The sequence below is a fragment of the Trachurus japonicus genome, chromosome 16, assembly GCF_045865225.1.
Source record: "Trachurus japonicus isolate A0001 chromosome 16, Traja_1.0".
NCBI lineage: Eukaryota > Metazoa > Chordata > Actinopteri > Carangiformes > Carangidae > Trachurus > Trachurus japonicus.
The window spans coordinates 22,204,997-22,221,734 of NC_140922.1; the positions used below are offsets into that span (position 1 = coordinate 22,204,997).

General features: G+C 39.5%; 1 protein-coding gene across 5 annotated transcripts in view; it reads right to left on the reverse strand.

Moving 5' to 3' along the window:
* Positions 1-16,738, reverse strand: part of LOC146972395 (CUB and sushi domain-containing protein 3-like) — a 223,172-nt gene that overhangs the window by 76,087 nt on the left and 130,347 nt on the right. For all 5 annotated transcript variants that reach the window (XM_085802575.1, XM_085802573.1, XM_085802574.1 and 2 more), the window contains 6 exons: positions 15,945-16,058; positions 15,206-15,301; positions 14,626-14,829; positions 8,679-8,803; positions 8,395-8,491; positions 7,156-7,260 (listed from right to left, as the gene is read on the reverse strand). In XM_085802575.1, the coding sequence (XP_085658701.1) occupies positions 7,156-7,260; positions 8,395-8,491; positions 8,679-8,803; positions 14,626-14,829; positions 15,206-15,301; positions 15,945-16,058 (741 nt within the window). The remainder of the gene's footprint in view (positions 1-7,155; positions 7,261-8,394; positions 8,492-8,678; positions 8,804-14,625; positions 14,830-15,205; positions 15,302-15,944; positions 16,059-16,738) is intronic.

A 16,738-nucleotide genomic window follows, 5' to 3' on the forward strand; every position in this document is an offset into this window, starting at 1 on the left:
CTGTAATCACAAAATCCTGCCGACTGTGATCTGAAGCAATCACAGTGAAATTACAAAGCAATCCCTTAAGAATTGTTTGACAGAAGCACTGAGCTCCATTGGAACTTAGTGATTACATCGCCACTTGCCAGGTACTGAGAAGCATGATATTGTGTGTTTTTCTAGCATAAAAGCAATTGTTCAAGCTTCGGGATACATTAATGTTGGGTATTTGAGGTAAATTTAAACTGCATTCACTTTCACAGAAAAAAAAGAAAAAAAATGCAAAAAAAAGTTTGAGTTTTTTTGTCCTTAAAGTGACTGAACTGAATACACAAAAAAAATCTAATTTTGCAGGCAGGAAGGAACCCATCTCACAGTTCCGTTATTAAAGCTTTGAATGTGTTGCTGAAAAGCTCCAGCATTAACACGGGATAAAACAAATGCAGAAACCTTGAGAAACACGTCACACACAAGTTTTTCTTTATGTTTTTTGAAACAATATTAATGATATGCCACCACTATAGGGTGAGAAGTAGTGGGGAGGAGGATATACAAACAGCAGCACAAGAAGACTAATGTATCGCCACCTATGTGGGCACATACTCACACTACTCCTCAAAAGAAAAAATACATACAAAATGTACAAACACTCACACACGAGCACACTCAGAGTGTTAGCAGGTCCAAACAAGCAGGTGGGTGGATGAATTTAAACACAGCAGAAATTGCCACACAGGGTACAGAAAAATTCACAGGCAGCCCGGGAGTGGCCACTCCACTCAGCATCCAGTGGAAGTTAGAGGGTATTTGAGTGGGAGTAGACAGTAATCTAAGAGATGCAAAGCAGGGAGCTGAGTAATATTCTCAACCACAGATACAGCAAATAAACAGGAGCTATTGTACAAGTGGGTTGGGTAAATTCTTTGTCATTTTAGGTTTAAATAATAAAAAAAAATCTCTGATAAATTCAAATGACTTTGAATTTTTTATGGATTTCAAGGAGCTCTGGTCATGCAGTTCATTAAGCAGTGTTTGCTGCTATAGTGTAAGGCTGCCATGAACTAAGTTTGATATCAAAGCGAAATGAAGCTATAAATTAAACAGTTTCATGAAATAATCATGTGTCCTTACTGTAGGGAACAATCAACCTTCCCCTTGAAGCGTTCACTGAAATGAGTAAGATTTTTAATAAAGCAGTGGATTCACATTTTCTTCATCGAGAGATGGAAAATAAGAATCTGAGATGTACAAGTGAGCGGAAATGACTGGTGAACTTTAGTAACACGGGATGCTCTGAATATACATTCATATACATATGTCACATGCAAAAGACCTTAAATGTCAGTGGGCAATGAATCAAGTGAAACACTTTGGAACAATATACTAAAGACAGCATTTGCTTGATATTTTCACCAAGATGCCTTGCTGATTGTATCTAGCAAATAAAATTCTCACCAGTTTTTATTTAAGTGTGCACGCTACTCGTGTGTGGCTGATAGTTTTATCCTCTCATGTTTTCAATTTAATATGTGAATTAGCATAAATTTAATTATTTCAATAATCTTTCAAAGAAATTTAAATTGAACCTGTAAAGAAAACAGTTCGTGCTCAGAAAATAAAAAAGTACGACTACAAAATGCCCCAAGCTAATTGATAAATCCAAGTGAGTTGCAATTGTTTGATGCAGATTAAAACATGCAGGTCACACACCACCACTGTGGGAGGGAAAGAAGTAAGGGTGAACACAAATAAAAGAGCAAACTGATGGTTTGCAAAGCATAGTGCTGACGTACACCATCAACAACACAGTTCAAGGTGGGGAAAACAAACAGCTTCCTAATGAGAGTTTCTGACGTAGTTGATTAATACCTGAAGGTATTTTAATAACCAAACTATTGTGAATTGAGATAATTAAAATAAAATCACAAAAAATCCCTTCATTATAATATTCCCTTTATGCTAGTTATTATCATTTGATCTTTAACATTGATATGACTGTGATTTTTTTAAATTAAATAGGCAGTCTAGAAAGTCTGACAACCGGTAATGCACACTTTTAATTGACAGCATCAAAATAAGGATAACTGCAGTGAGGGATTCGATTAACCATCAATCACATCAGCTTCTTTCATCATCTTCAATGCAGCGGGTCAGGAGGAGCGCTGCCTCTGAGCTAAGTGAATATCTGGAGGACACCTGCTGTGCACCTGGCTGGCATACAGTCTAGTGTTTGGTGTGTAAAAATACAGACGGTTCTGTACCTACATTAACTCCCACAGTGTTTCAACGTGTGATACGGTGCTGAATAAGATCAAAATAATTAAGATACACATACTATTGAACCTATAAATAACTACATGCATGCACATTTCATGAAACATACAATATTTCTTCATGGGCTGTGGGTGGTTATGACTAACCCAGTACAGATCTTAAATAATTTATAAAATGTATGTAATAATACATCTTATACTTCAATTTCCATCTGTACTAAATAAAAAAACAATATAAATGAAGTGAAGGAAGCCTCTTTTTATTCTGGGGAGAACTACACTCAGAGCAGAGCACTGTGTAAGGAGGAACCCCATACTAATACTGGGTAGAGCCTCCCTCTGCTCTCAAAACAGCCTCAGTTCTTCATGGCCTGGTTTCTACAAGATGCTTGAAAAAAAAAAAAACTCTTTCTGAAAGAGTCTGCTCCATATTGGCATGATTGCATCACATCATTACTTCAGATTTGTCAGCCGCACATTCATGCTGTGAATCTGCTGTTCTACTACATCCCCAAGGTGTTCGACTGAATTCAGATCTTGTGACTGTGGAAGTCAATGAGGTTCACTGAACTCTTCGTCATGTTCATGAAAACAGCTTTGGCTAACTTTTGCTTTCTGAAATGATGCACTGTCATTAAAATATGGTTAATTGCTAAATAATTTAAAAATAAAGGTAAAATGTGCCCATATAGGGATGCACATAGACAGCAGTATGGAACAGCTCCCAGTTTGCCCTCTGGGGTACTGCCATTCAATGTTGTTCAATGTTGTGTAGAGTTTGTGTGGATGCGCTCTATATGTTCTGTGGTTTTTTGCCCTTCTGCAACATGAATTTCCCTTTGGGGACAATAAAGTTTAAAGTTGAGTTGAGCAACATTACTCAGATAGGCTGCGGAAATCAAACAATGATCGATTGGTATTAAAGAATCAAGGATTCATGCTGCTGATGCCAAATTCTCACCCATCATCAAGTTTTCTAATCTGCATCTGTCCACTGTTATTGAGCCTGAACCCACTTACACCCACAGATTTCTGTTCTTGGCTGACAGCAGTGGGACCCTTTGTGACCTTGTTGTGTTGTTTTCCATCCCCTTCAAGTTTTCATGTGTTGTTCACCCTGAGATATTATTCTGCTCTCCACGGTTGTGTACAGTGGTTATCTGAGTTCCTGTAAACTTTTTGTCAGCTCCTACTGGTGCATCATTCTCCTCTAACCTCTCTCATCAACAAGGTGTTTTCATTCATACAGTAGAGCTGTCAGTCACTGGTGTTTTTTGTTTTGTTTTGTTAACTCTGGAGTGTTGTGTGTAGAAAACCCAGGAGATAAGAAGTTTAAAACTAGTCCATCTGGCACCAACAATCATGCCAACCAAGTAACGATCACATTTTCCCATTCTGATGTTTGCTGTAAGCAGTTTCTGAAACTGACGTGTATATGAACCGTTTTATACCATGCACTACTGTGATTGACTAGATACAGGTCAACAGAACATGCTAACAGACACATACATGTATGATAGAAAAATCACAGCAGTCATTTACATTAATTTGCTGTTTGCATTCTGAGTGAAGTACACCAGATACACCTGAAACATGTCAATTTTAGGACATCTGTCTCTTACAGGAAACTGCAATTACCATATATAGTAGTAGTGGGCAGTATATCACTTCATCCAGTATATCATTTCAAATCCCCCAAATGTATGATTTTTTATGTATATACATACATACATGTACATCCAACAGCTGTAAGGCTTCAAAAGGCTTCAGATTATATAATATTGTTCGACACTTGAAGTTCTTCCTGAGCGTAAGAGACATCTACAGTATTAACACCGAGTAGACTTCTTACCAGCAGGGCTTAATAACACAATATTTATCACCCACGACTCACTCTATTTAACCAGGAAAGACGTCTGTACATTACTTAGAGAGATCAGAGAACGGAGAAACTGGGACTGCAGACGCTACTGGACGACCTTGTGCCCTCGAGAAGAGCTGTGTCTGATGCATTATGAGAGTACATGATAAGCCCATGATGCACAGTGATCCACTTTTACAACAACAGTCCTAATGTCAAGTTGTATGAGTAAGCCGCTCGTCTGCATAAGAGTGCACTTGATATGTAATTACTTGCAGTTAGAAAAAAACACAACTGGATATCTGGACAACCACAGCACAAAAGTAATTTGCACAAGGTCTGAGAGTAGGTCCGGAGGAAGAGGTCGTCCAGGACCAACATCTGAAGTCAGTCACCTGTGATGTTACAGGTCACAGGCTTCATGCTTCATATATATGTATGTATACAATACATACACACATCACACCAACCATAAATATGTATATACAGTATGTGGTCAGTGTGGGACTTTATTTGGGATACAAACCAGCATATGGCCACTGAAAAAGCACCTATTTCATGTTCAACAGTAGCATGCTGTCTGTCTTAGCAGAGCTGGTTAAACACTCGGTTCGCTGTGGTGATGGGTGGTACACAAGATTTTTATGACTGTCTCAATGGACTGCAACAATCACCCAAAGGAAACATTTTAAAACGGATGGTTGGCTTGCTGGGTTTGTATCAATCCCTCATGCCTTTTTCCTCTCACTGTGCTGAGCATTCAGAGCGTTAATTTGCAGCTAAAACCTGCAATGTGGTTCAAGCCGACCAAAGGCTGAAAATAATACACAACGATACAACTGGCTAGAGAACAGAGGAGAGGATTGTTTTAATTTGACCAAATAAATCAGAAGCTGAACTCTGCTGTACTGTAAGCAGGAGACTAGAACATCACATAATTGAAAACAACAGACCACAAAAGCGGAAATACTTAATGAGCAGTACCATAAAGAATCAACATAGCATGATCACACACACACAAATGTTACACAGTGGAACCATATGAAAGGCAAGCCAAGAGAAATGAAAAGCATGACGAAAAAATAGAAAGGAGTTTGACTGGAGCCTGGTTTACACTAAGCATAGGGAAATGCAGTTTACAAGGGCAGCAGTGGCAACATGTAAGGCAGTCGTAGAAGAAAGAACAGGCTGTTAGACATGGCACTGAAGTGATTCTCAGCAGTAGGTAGGGGTGGTGGGGGAGGTGTTCAGTGCAGAAAGCAGAGAGCCCACTGAGAGACACAGCTACAGAGCCGTTCCCAGCAAGAGGAGGGTGTTGTGGAAATGAAGGACTGACTGCGCGAGACATGACTGTGAAGTCATTCTTAACATCGGTATGATGCTTGTGGACTGACAGCAAGGCCAAGTTCAGTGGCAGCAATGTTTTTTCATGCCACTACTGTTTTGAAACGCATCTGTGGGAACTGACTGTTGGTTTGAACTGAGTTTACTCAAAAATATGTTGTTCTTTAGTTCCCATTGTGTATAGGATATCAAAGATGAATAAGTTAGCTGAGCTCTTAACATAGATTTTTATTCTGCACTCCTTATTTCCCCAATCCACATCCTCTGACTTCATGTTCACCTTACGAATTCCCAATCTCATTTCGCGATTTTTGGCTGCTATTGATGTATGGCAGTGAAAATATATGACAGTGGGTCTCTCCCGCAGCCATATATTTTCTGTAAATTGATTTAATGTGTTGGTGAATGATAGGTAACAAACTAGCAGAAAGACAAATGTGAGGAGGAGGAGGAGGAGAAGGAGGAGGAGGCGGCAGAGAACACTGCTTAAAATATTGGCCTTAGAGACAAAAAAACAAACAACTTGAATTATCACTCCCACCTTGAAGCTGAATGCCTCTGTCAACCAGTCAAGCTGCAGTAAATATGGTCACAATCTTCCCTTATGTTTCTGAGTTACAGCATTGAATGATGGGCAGAAAAAAGCTTTAGCAGAACTTTATGATGTCACAGCAAATTCAGCCTTTTACCAAATGGATATAAAATGTCATGACTTCATCAATTTCTCGGATTAGACATCTGTGTCTTATTAACTTAGGTTATGGCCAAAAACGTGTTTTGTGAGGTCACAGTGATGCTGAGCTTTCACCTTCGACTGGCAAATTGTTATCAGTTCATACTTGAGTCCAAGTGAGCGTTTGTGCCAGACTTGAAATTCCCTCCGGGCATCCCTGATATATCACGTTGTGTGATATGCAAGATTGGGACAGATGTGAGATCACAGTGACCATGACCTTTGACCACCGATTCATCATCCAATCAATTCATCCTCGAGTCCAAGTGATCATTTTTGCCAAATCTGAGAAAGATCCCCCAAGGCATTTCTGCAGCAGTTAATTCATAAGAATGGGATACAGCTGATGCAAATGTAGAGTAAAATTACCCTGACATTAAAAAAAGACAAAGACAAAGGGCCTGAGATATAAATACAGGAAAATGTGCTTACCACTGTTAGATCTCTGTAGAGAGAATATGAGAATATGCACAGGCTCTGTAGAAGAGCTACATGCTTCACCTGCAGATCATCAACCCTATTTTTCACTTCACTTTTGATTGGGAGGACTTGTGCTTATCTTCCACTGGGGCTAGCTACACCTCTTAAATTTTAAATGTTTAGCAAATATGCCCTAAGTGAACAGCCTACTGAGAGTAGAGCGTAATGTTGTCACTAAATGAAAAGGATGTGCGTCCAGTAACTTGAGGCTATGGCAGGATTTAAAAAAAAACAACACTATTGGGAAATATAATACAAAATGCCAGAGAAACAGGTGCTAAGAGTGGGAATGAGATAATATACTGAGGAATAAAAAACTTTACTCGCTCTCTTACATTCTGTCCTCCTGCGCCACTCAGACCAGCTGTCCCTCTTACTTCTTACATCCCTGTGCAGCAGCTGGAAGCCAGTGGCAGATGGACACACACAAACAGACAACAGACTGAGTGACGGACGGCCAGACAAGCCATCTCTCCTCATACCTGTGTACTCCAAGTGGAAGCCAGCGGCGGACACGCTTATGTCAGACTGGAAGGTCAGGAACAGGTTGTTGGATGTGCTGTTCAGCAGCTGGGGAATAGTTGTACCTGTATTATACAAAATACAGAGGACGGTTAGATCTACCTCGAATGAAGATCAGGAAACATGTGGACAACATATGAACACATGCTGCATCTTACTAAGATAATATGCAGTGGAGCCAATCATTTATGTGGTTATAATTCTGCTTTAGTTTTCTTAAATGTAACAAATGACATAAGTCTGGATCGTTTGATCAAGAATATGATGCCATACTGATAGATTATCACTTTAAAACAATAGCACAATAACATTTTGGGAGGACATTTCAACATAAACGTGATAACAAATTAGATTTGTTAATGTCTCTACTTAAGATTTTTAAACAACAGTGATGATTCAACAACAAGGATCTCACCTGTTGCCTCTGTTGAACATGGATTTTAACATGAAAATACAGAACAATCTTCCTTCAAAACTTCAGTCAGAATCATAAAATCACATCCATGAACACGAGCACAGCCCTGCGACTGGAGGAATTTGCTCTCGAATATTCTGTATGTGGTATGATTTTCTTGGTCCCAGACGTAAGGCTTCTGCAATTTGCATGGCGACTTTTACATATAATCACAATCACCTTTATCACTTTGGCCCTCAATAAAATTGATTTCTAGCCAATTAAAGTGCTTCACCCTTTTCACGCTGCGTGCTGCCCTGCACAGTGAGATCTGTAGAGCTATTACAATATGTAAAGAGTTTTGTTCCAAAATGTGCCACTTGAGAATTTTGACATGTAGTCTCATAAAACTCGGCTGATGTCATTTTGCCACAAGTCCCTCTTACACCAGGATTAAGCATCTAAAATAATACGATGGCCTGATTCCAGTAGGTTACCATGTGGCAAGTGCACAATTTTCATTAGTTTACACCCTAAGGCAACACTACATTTGTACAAATTTCAGTCTGAAACAGGGGCAAGATTATGAAGATCTCCACTGCAGATACAGGAACACTGTGTGAAGGAAAAAGGGCTTTTTTCCCCTTCTCTGCCTTCTTTAACTGGTTTTTCGACAGCATTCTCAAAGGACATGCCAAATGTCATCTGTTCCATTACCACGTCTGTCTGCTGCTGGGGGCCCTGTGATGTTTGACTGAAATTCAAGAGGGAGCTCAAAACTAAAATTCAGTTGTATCAGATTTACCTGAGTAGCTACCGAGCCTTGGAGCATTGCCATCAACCCCATCAAAAAAATCCAGCGAGTCCCAGTTGTGCTCAGTGGCGAAGGTCACAACTTGAATCTGAAAGATTTGAGAGAGAGGAGAGAACATGAAAAATACAGAAAATACAAAAGAAAAAAAAAAAAAACATCAGAAAAATTACTTCAATGTATGTATAATTAATATTGCACTGTATGTAAAAATGTAATCCACCAGAGGAACTGTTTTATCTCTCATCAAACATGATAGTACTAGGTTTGCATCTCACTTGGATGCCAGCTCCCTCGGGAACTGAGATTTTCCAGGCACAGTTGAGATAGTTGGCGTACAGCTCTGGGTATCCGGGAGAGAGGATAGTGCCTCTGCGGTCAGTTAACGCTCCACCACAGGGAACTAGACAAAGGACATCAGAAACAGAGAGAAAAAAAGAAAGAAAAGGAGTGTCACGACAAGAGATGACAAGTCCACAGATACACCTGCAGAGCCAGAAGTGGACAGGCGTCACATTGAGAGAGCAGCAAACTGTTAAGTATTTAAAAGCATAATCCTACTCACTATAAATCACAAATTGTGAGGCAACTCTAAGGACTCTCTATAAATGTTTAAGTTTTTAACTAGAACATGCATCCACAGCCACATGATATCACTGACAGTAGAGTTGTACAGTAAAGATATTGCAGCACACGTTTGCTGTACGCAGTAAACAATTCAACCCTGACATGTAATTTTATCTCTTGCAGGCCACACAAATCATGTTTAACTGTGAATGCCTGTATCCCTGTAGTGCACCTTCAACGAGTGCCACAAGCAACATGTTTATCAAGCCTCTCAGCTCACAGATGAATGCTGAATTGGAGTCACTGGCCTTTCTTGTGCTGACAATGTCAGGTGCTGTGATATATGGAGGAACAAAATTAAATGAAAAAAAGCACTGTACGTAACAGCTCCTTTTTTATTGCTTTTCAGACAGGTGCCAGTTGGCAGTTGGCTTCATAATGTGTGGCTCCACATTTTGCCCATTAAGAATTGTAGTAACCCAGCCTCGCAAACTACAGTTCTTTGGATTGTAACTCTCGACAAAGCACAACCCTAAATTCTTGTCTTTCCTATTTCCAAAGTTCTGCTGGCTAACACAGAAACATGTCATGACCTATTTGGCTGTTATGACTCTCTGCAGAGAGCCAGAAAAGTCTTTTACATCTCCACAATGAGAGAAGTCTGATGCAGACGTGTATTTGCTGTTCATTGACGCTTTGCTCTGCTGACTTCTATTGTTCTGCTGTCAAAAGCTAGAATGTGTTTGTCAGACATCTGTAAAGCCGTGGCTTCTGTTTCAACATTAATGACAGATGCTGTTTCCTAACTGCAGTTTACAGGAACAACAGACTTTCTATCTTTTTTTATATCCAACAAGTAACTGCCTTTTCAGGCCTCTGATATTCTTAGCATTTGCGTGGATTCATTTTCCTACACTAGGGGACCAAGAGCCTATAGCTGTCACTGAGAGAGGAGGAGAGAGGAAGGAGTCCTGTTCTCACAATGCAGAGCCAGATGCTGTATTATTCGTCAAGGACAAGGGTTTAACCTGTACAGGTCAATAAGAATCACAATTTTAGATATCCATCAGACAACGGAGGGTTTGATGTGAAAGACAAGAAGAAGAATAAAATGAATACACTTTGAGCTTTTTGAGCTTGTCAAAACTTCAAACTTATCAGTATTTTAGAGGTGACATCTACCCTGCTACAAAAGCTTGGAGAATTGTGCCAAAGTGACTTCTGTTCCTTTCATTCCAACTACGAAATTAGAGAAAATTATGTCTCTACTGTCTCTCTACCTCACAGCAATGACACAGAGGAGCAGTCACACTTTCCTATAATCACTACTCCAGTCATGTCATCCTCAGCTAGCACGCGAGTATTCAGTATTGAAAGTGATCAACTCCTGGATCACGGCTGAAGGAGAACAGCTTGTGCAATTCTTATGAATTTTGCTCTGCAGATGAAAAATGACGGTCAAGGTCTAGGAAATCTGTAGTAATCAGTCATGTGGTGCTGTGCATACACAACATAATATGGTGAGTAATCAGGCACCTTGTTTTTTTCTTTAATCTGGCTGGCTCTTCAAATCCCTTTCACACAAAACTGAGAGATAAAAAAAAAAAACGTGCATACCTTATACAAAAAATGATGCTCCTTTTGCTAATTTTATACTTTGCTTCTGACACAAACTTCTGAAATACATGCCAAGAATAACAAACTTATATTCTTCTAGTATTAGACAACAAGCTACAGGGCTGTTTCGGGAAAAGACCCGGTATTTCAACATAATTTAACAGCTCCTTTGAGTCCCCTGAGCTGTCAGTTAATGTAATTGGTCGAGCGAGATTAGAAATCATGACACTCATAAAAGCATGAATGCTCCCCACCCATCTCAATCTGTGGCAGGCTCATATGTCAGAGTTACCGCAGGAAGACAAGTGGGGGGACCACACACGTTATGAGACACCATTTTTCCTCATCTGAGATGCAGGGAGCAGTGACTTCTAATTAAAGGTGTTTTAATCAAGAAATAAATTTTAAAAAATCTGTCCACAACAAGAGTGTATCACATAAAATGAACTTATTCATTGTAATGATTAAATTGTATATTCTTCAGTGGCTCATCATACTGTTTGCAAGATATATACATTTGATAAACCTGGGACAGTTTACATTGGCATTTCACATTGACATGTGATTGACATCAAAAACTGCTTTTGTTATCTCACTGATGATCATTTTATTCACCAAAATGTAACAATGTGATATCTTTGCTATACTGTAGCATCTCACCTTTCTCTCAACTATAAGTAGTGTAGGTAGGAGTAGTTTAACTTGTCACTCTGACAAAGCTGACAGCCTTGCCAATTTATCAAGGTTAGTTTGCTTCATGAACCACTATGAAGACAACTATGGCAAAGCCCGCTCTCTCAAAATGATGTGGGGCAGCATAATTGGAGTTGGATGTGGGGGAAATGCTGTTGCTCCCATATTCAGGGCCAAATTGTGCTTTTGGAAGCTAAAAGAAATAGCCCATATTAGTCAGTGGTTTAAGGTTATTACGGATGATATAGTGGGCGAAATGGAACGGCATCCCAGTATAATCACTGAAAAACATTTACAAAACAGAGATTGCTTTTTGCTTTTTGTATGCAGTCATTTTTGGAGGCTGGTGAGATTTCTTTTAAAATACTGATTAAATATGTTGCTGAGATTTCTGATGTTTACTTTCTTGATAGAATAACAAGTCCTAAATACACTGTTACTCAAACTGGCAGTAATTTCCAATTTCAATTCAGAAACTTCCAAGAAAACTCCCCAAAATAGCATGACCTCATGCGTAGCTCATCTTGCTCCAGAGAGCTCCTCTGGCCTGGTTTTACTACACAGGTCTGGACTGGGACACTGTAATTGGTCTTGGGAGGCTATTTCAAAACAAGGATCCACTGTTAGGAAACAAGCTCAGTGCGACACTGTTCACTTGGTGACACCTTCAAAAAATGTTTAGGCCAACAGTGAAACCCATGGTGTGGACATACTGAGTATGAATCATGACAATCTGTGGGCTTATGTAATACTGGGCAATGATGATGTTTTTGCAATCAGAACTGATTTAATTTATATGTGAAACTCCAAAGCTATTTCAGTTGTGCAGAAAGCAAAACAAGAGAAATTTGTTGACATCTAATCAGTATTTACTTTTACTGTTATTGTACTGTTAATCTCTCCCATCTACTGGTGAGAAGTCTAAACACTGAAAAATGAAGTCAGCTGCATTACTTTAATCTCTTAAAGCTCACTGCAAAGTACTTAAAGTCAAACTCTGTCTGAAAAACAACAAAATACATATATTTATTCAAGACAACTATTCGGCAGAAAATTCAACAGAGGCCACCCAAACATTATTCGTCCAGTCAGGCGAAGCTAATTAAATCACGATAAAACGTTGCACAACTGATCATAAAATCCTCAATTCAGCAGCTTAGCGTTTGTGAAATTGAAAGCCAAACACGTTGTGTGATGAGTCAGGTCAATCGCAGCTGGACAAATGCGTCCTCTGGTACACAGGTACCTCACCGGAGAGTAGTGTCTGATACCGTCATATTCCATAAAGAGGGCTTGAGTAATTGAGCATAGTGTTTTTGCTGAAGCTTCCATGAGACTATATCCATTATTCTGGGCGAGTACACAGCCGCTGGGGGAGATGCTGCAGCCAGATTCAATCTCCAGATAAAAATCACTGTGTTTAAAATGGATCTGCGCGTGCCACCGCGATTCCCTTACCACTTGGCAGTAAACTTGGATGAACCCTGGCTTGAAATCTCCAGCACTCACTGGCTGGGACTATTTGTTGGCTGACAGGGGGCCTGACTTCAGTAGATTTCTCCATACTTCATCTGTGGGTCTTTATCTTCCCAAGGTGACGTGTGGGTGTGTTGGTTAGGCCCTTCTACTGTAACATGCGTGCCCTTCTACATGTTTATATGTATGCGAAGCAAATATGCAAATCTGTTCATGTGTAAAAAATGTGTAGTATGTGTATATCTATATATATTTATGAGGGTATGTTTATGTGTGCATGTTTCGGTGCATGTTAGCCACAGAACCATCTAGATTAGACAGACACTGTTGCGTGTTCAACCTGTCATTTTGGTGTTAATATTTCATGTGGAAAAAAAGGAAACCGCATGATATAATGGTATCATTTTGTTGGTTGATTGCTGTTTTCATCCAACAGAAAATCTTAGCAGGTAGATACTGTATAGTGATGCTGTTCAGGCTAAAGCAGTAAAGCAACAGTAATGTTCAGTGATTCACTTGACTTGCTTCCACCTACTGTAGCTCCGCAAATTTGAATTTCGGTGATGAAATGGTGACATGTCCAATGACGTCCTTGTTTATAAGAGATAATTATTAACTTCATTCATAAATTTTTCATTACCATTAATATAGACTGTTGTAAACGGCTACTGTATGAAGGCATTATGACATTTTGTCGCGAAATCAGAGAGCTTGTTTATGACTAATCTTCCCATTAATGGGTGTTGGTGAATTGGGCCAGCTTAAAGCTGCAATAACACATTTCTGCCACTTCCTAACACAATATTAACATATCATCACATTTTCACTTGATATGGCGGGTGCCGATTTAAACATCCAGCCCTTCTGTAGCAACATTATCATTCAGAGCCATATTTTTGGCCACCTGGTAAATGGAAGACCAATGTTCACCATCTGATCTATACTAGTTCCTGTGGGAAATTTCTAGTTGTTTAGTTGATAAATGCTGCTCCATGTCCACTAGCTACTGTGGTGGCTAACTGTGTCTGTCTGTTTAGTACTGAGAAAGTAGTGCACAGTGAATTTTTAGAGCTTTTCCACTGAAATCAGCAGCTGTCTGCTGCACTGTAAAAAAACGCAATAAGGGCAGTGAGAGTGAACCAGAACAATAAAGTTGCAGCTGGACAGCTAAGCAATGAGCTGAAACTCGATATAAAGCTCCATAAAGCTGAGGAGAGCGGATTCGGGTGATAAGTCTGAAGGTTCATCAGTACAAGAAACTCCTTGATATACTAGTTACAAAAATATCAATTATACCTATAGCTGCTTTAACCTTGCAAAGTATTAAGTATGATGCTTAGCTCCACTAAGCCAGTCTTTATTTCACGGTACTGAAGATTGTATAGTGTACTTCAAACCTGCATTATAATATAACATCCATAAATCATTATGGTGTTTGTCATGCTTTTTTACACCTCAATTTACATATTTTTAACACAATTTACATGTTGCCGTCTATTGGTATATGGTATTGGTATACTGGCTGCGTTAGAGATGTGAAAAAGTTTCACAAAAATCTTCGGGAAAAGTGGGTATGTCCCATCAGCAACACTGTTGGGACATATTTTTTGTATTGCTATTTATTTTTCCATTAGTGCAAGACATGGACATTGAAATCCCTTGTCAAGGTGAAATATATATGAGACACTTTATTGTTCTGTTTGTCCTTGCCTCTTTCTACCTGTCTGAACCATCAATACCAAAGGTAGGCAGATTACTTAATGACTAGGAAAAACAGACATTAACCACTTCTGTGCACCTGCTCCATCTTTTTGGATTTCTGAGTGTGTACATGTGTTGAGTCTGGGAGGGTAGGAGGATGAAGATGCTTACCAACACATGTGGGCACAGTGCCGTTCCACTGGGCCAGGGCATTGGGCACAGCCTCACACCTGATGGCATTGGAGCCATGCAGTGTGTAACCTGGACTGCATTCAAACAGTACCACCATGCCGATTCCAAAGTCATTCCCTATCCGCTTCCCAAACCGGGGCTCAGGGACCGAGCTACACTGAGTGGCACTTGTCCGGGGGACAGCTGGGGATAAAAGGGGAGGAAGCGAGCATGAGAGGAAGAAATACAAAGACAAAGAGCAGTGTGTGGGTGTGGTAGTCAGAAAGGCAACAGGGAGAAGAGAGATGGCAAGACAAAGGAGGCAGAGAGAAATGGTAAAGCCCTTGTGAATCTCCTCGCACGTCATTAGTCACTCTCATCTGCTCTGCCATGATAGGCTCTTTGAGTCCACATCATCCAGCTCTGCACAGCTATGCCCAGCTGCAGCCAATTGCACTCTGCTGAACAGCCCTTCATGTGATGAGTGCAGGGCCAAAATAAGTTTTTTTCATTGGAATCATATGCACCTAATAGATTTCCACTTCAAATTCTTGAACCATATAAGAAAAAGCATCCTTACCTTGGTAAACAAAGTGAAATCCTTTTGCTGTGTCTGTTCCATTTGTGGTAAACTTGAGTGTTATCTTGTTTCCCGAGCTTAAAGGAAGTGTCTCGCCTAAATTATACAAAAGGGAACATTATCCAAATTGTTATAGATGAAGCAGTTTACAAATGTCCAGAGATAACATATAAACAAGGAAACTGAAAACTGGCCAATTACGAACATAAAACATAAAAATGCCCTTACTTTATGCTTTTGTCTGAACCTTGCAGTTGCTTGTGTCCTAAAACTTTCAGTGTAACCTGATATACAGTAAATCCTGTTTTAACATTGCGCTAATGTCTTATCAAGTAGAGTGTGACAACAATTTACAACAGCTGGTTTGCATTTTTGTTATTTTAATTGGGATCTTAGGAGTTTATCTCAATGTAATTAAAATGTATTATGTATCATCATTGTGCCTCATTATCATCATTACAGAAATGAAAGAAGGGGCGAATCCGTATATGTTGCAGCATAAAACTGCTCTGGCTTCAGACTTGTAATTCATATTAAAAAAAAAAAAAAACTATTTGGGATGAGCTGAGTTGAGAGAGGAAAGCAACATCTTGCCTCCAGTGCAAAATGTTGTGCGAGACAAACTACTCATACCTGTGAGCTAGTAACACAGATAAAATAAAACAGGAGGCTTAAGCGCTGCAGAGTTTTGTTTTGTGCTTCTTCGCCTTTTTTGTTCTTTTTTCTTTCTTTTTTTTACCTGAGTGTGATCCATATATGGAAGAGAGAAGGGGTGCATCTGTAGAAGATCCGTCATAGATCTCAACAACGTCACTGGTCAAAGTCTGGAAAACCACAAACTGACCAAACAGCACTGCAAAAAACAGAGAGGTAGAGAACAAAGAACAGAGGAAATTAGATCAAAACATACAGTACGGTGGGGTTTTTATTTAGCATTTAGCCCATTCACTGGACTTTTATCTATATTTTCCCTATTGAACATACATTGAGTCAATTAAAGCGCTAGCACCAACACAATACAATACCATTTCAGGTAAGGAGCAAAACTTTACTGTGTATTTGAGATCCTTTTATTGCCGATAGATAATTCTGCACACTGACACCTGTTACAAAAGATTTGTGATGCTACAGTGATGAAAAATCCTCAACAACAAAAGAGAAAAACAGCAATGTTATATGAATTTCTTTTGTTGCTGCGAACCCTCTCTTTGTGTGTGTGAGTCAGTGAGAGAATCTGAGGACAAGATGAGGCAAGGTGAGCTTCATCTATTTTTTTCCATTCTTGTCGAGAATTGCTCTGCACAGATATGCCAGTCTTGCTGGTTGATGTCAGCGTGTTTCGTGCCTTGGGAATGAAACATGAGAACAATTGCTAGAACAATTGTTAGAGATGAAATATGAAAATAACATGTACAGGTGCTTGGGTATGCTTTGATACTGACAATTTGTTTTAGCCAAGTCTGTAAAACCAGTGCTATTTTTTATTCTTTTTGCTAACAGAAAAAAAGCATGAATCTGATTAAAGATGTTAAA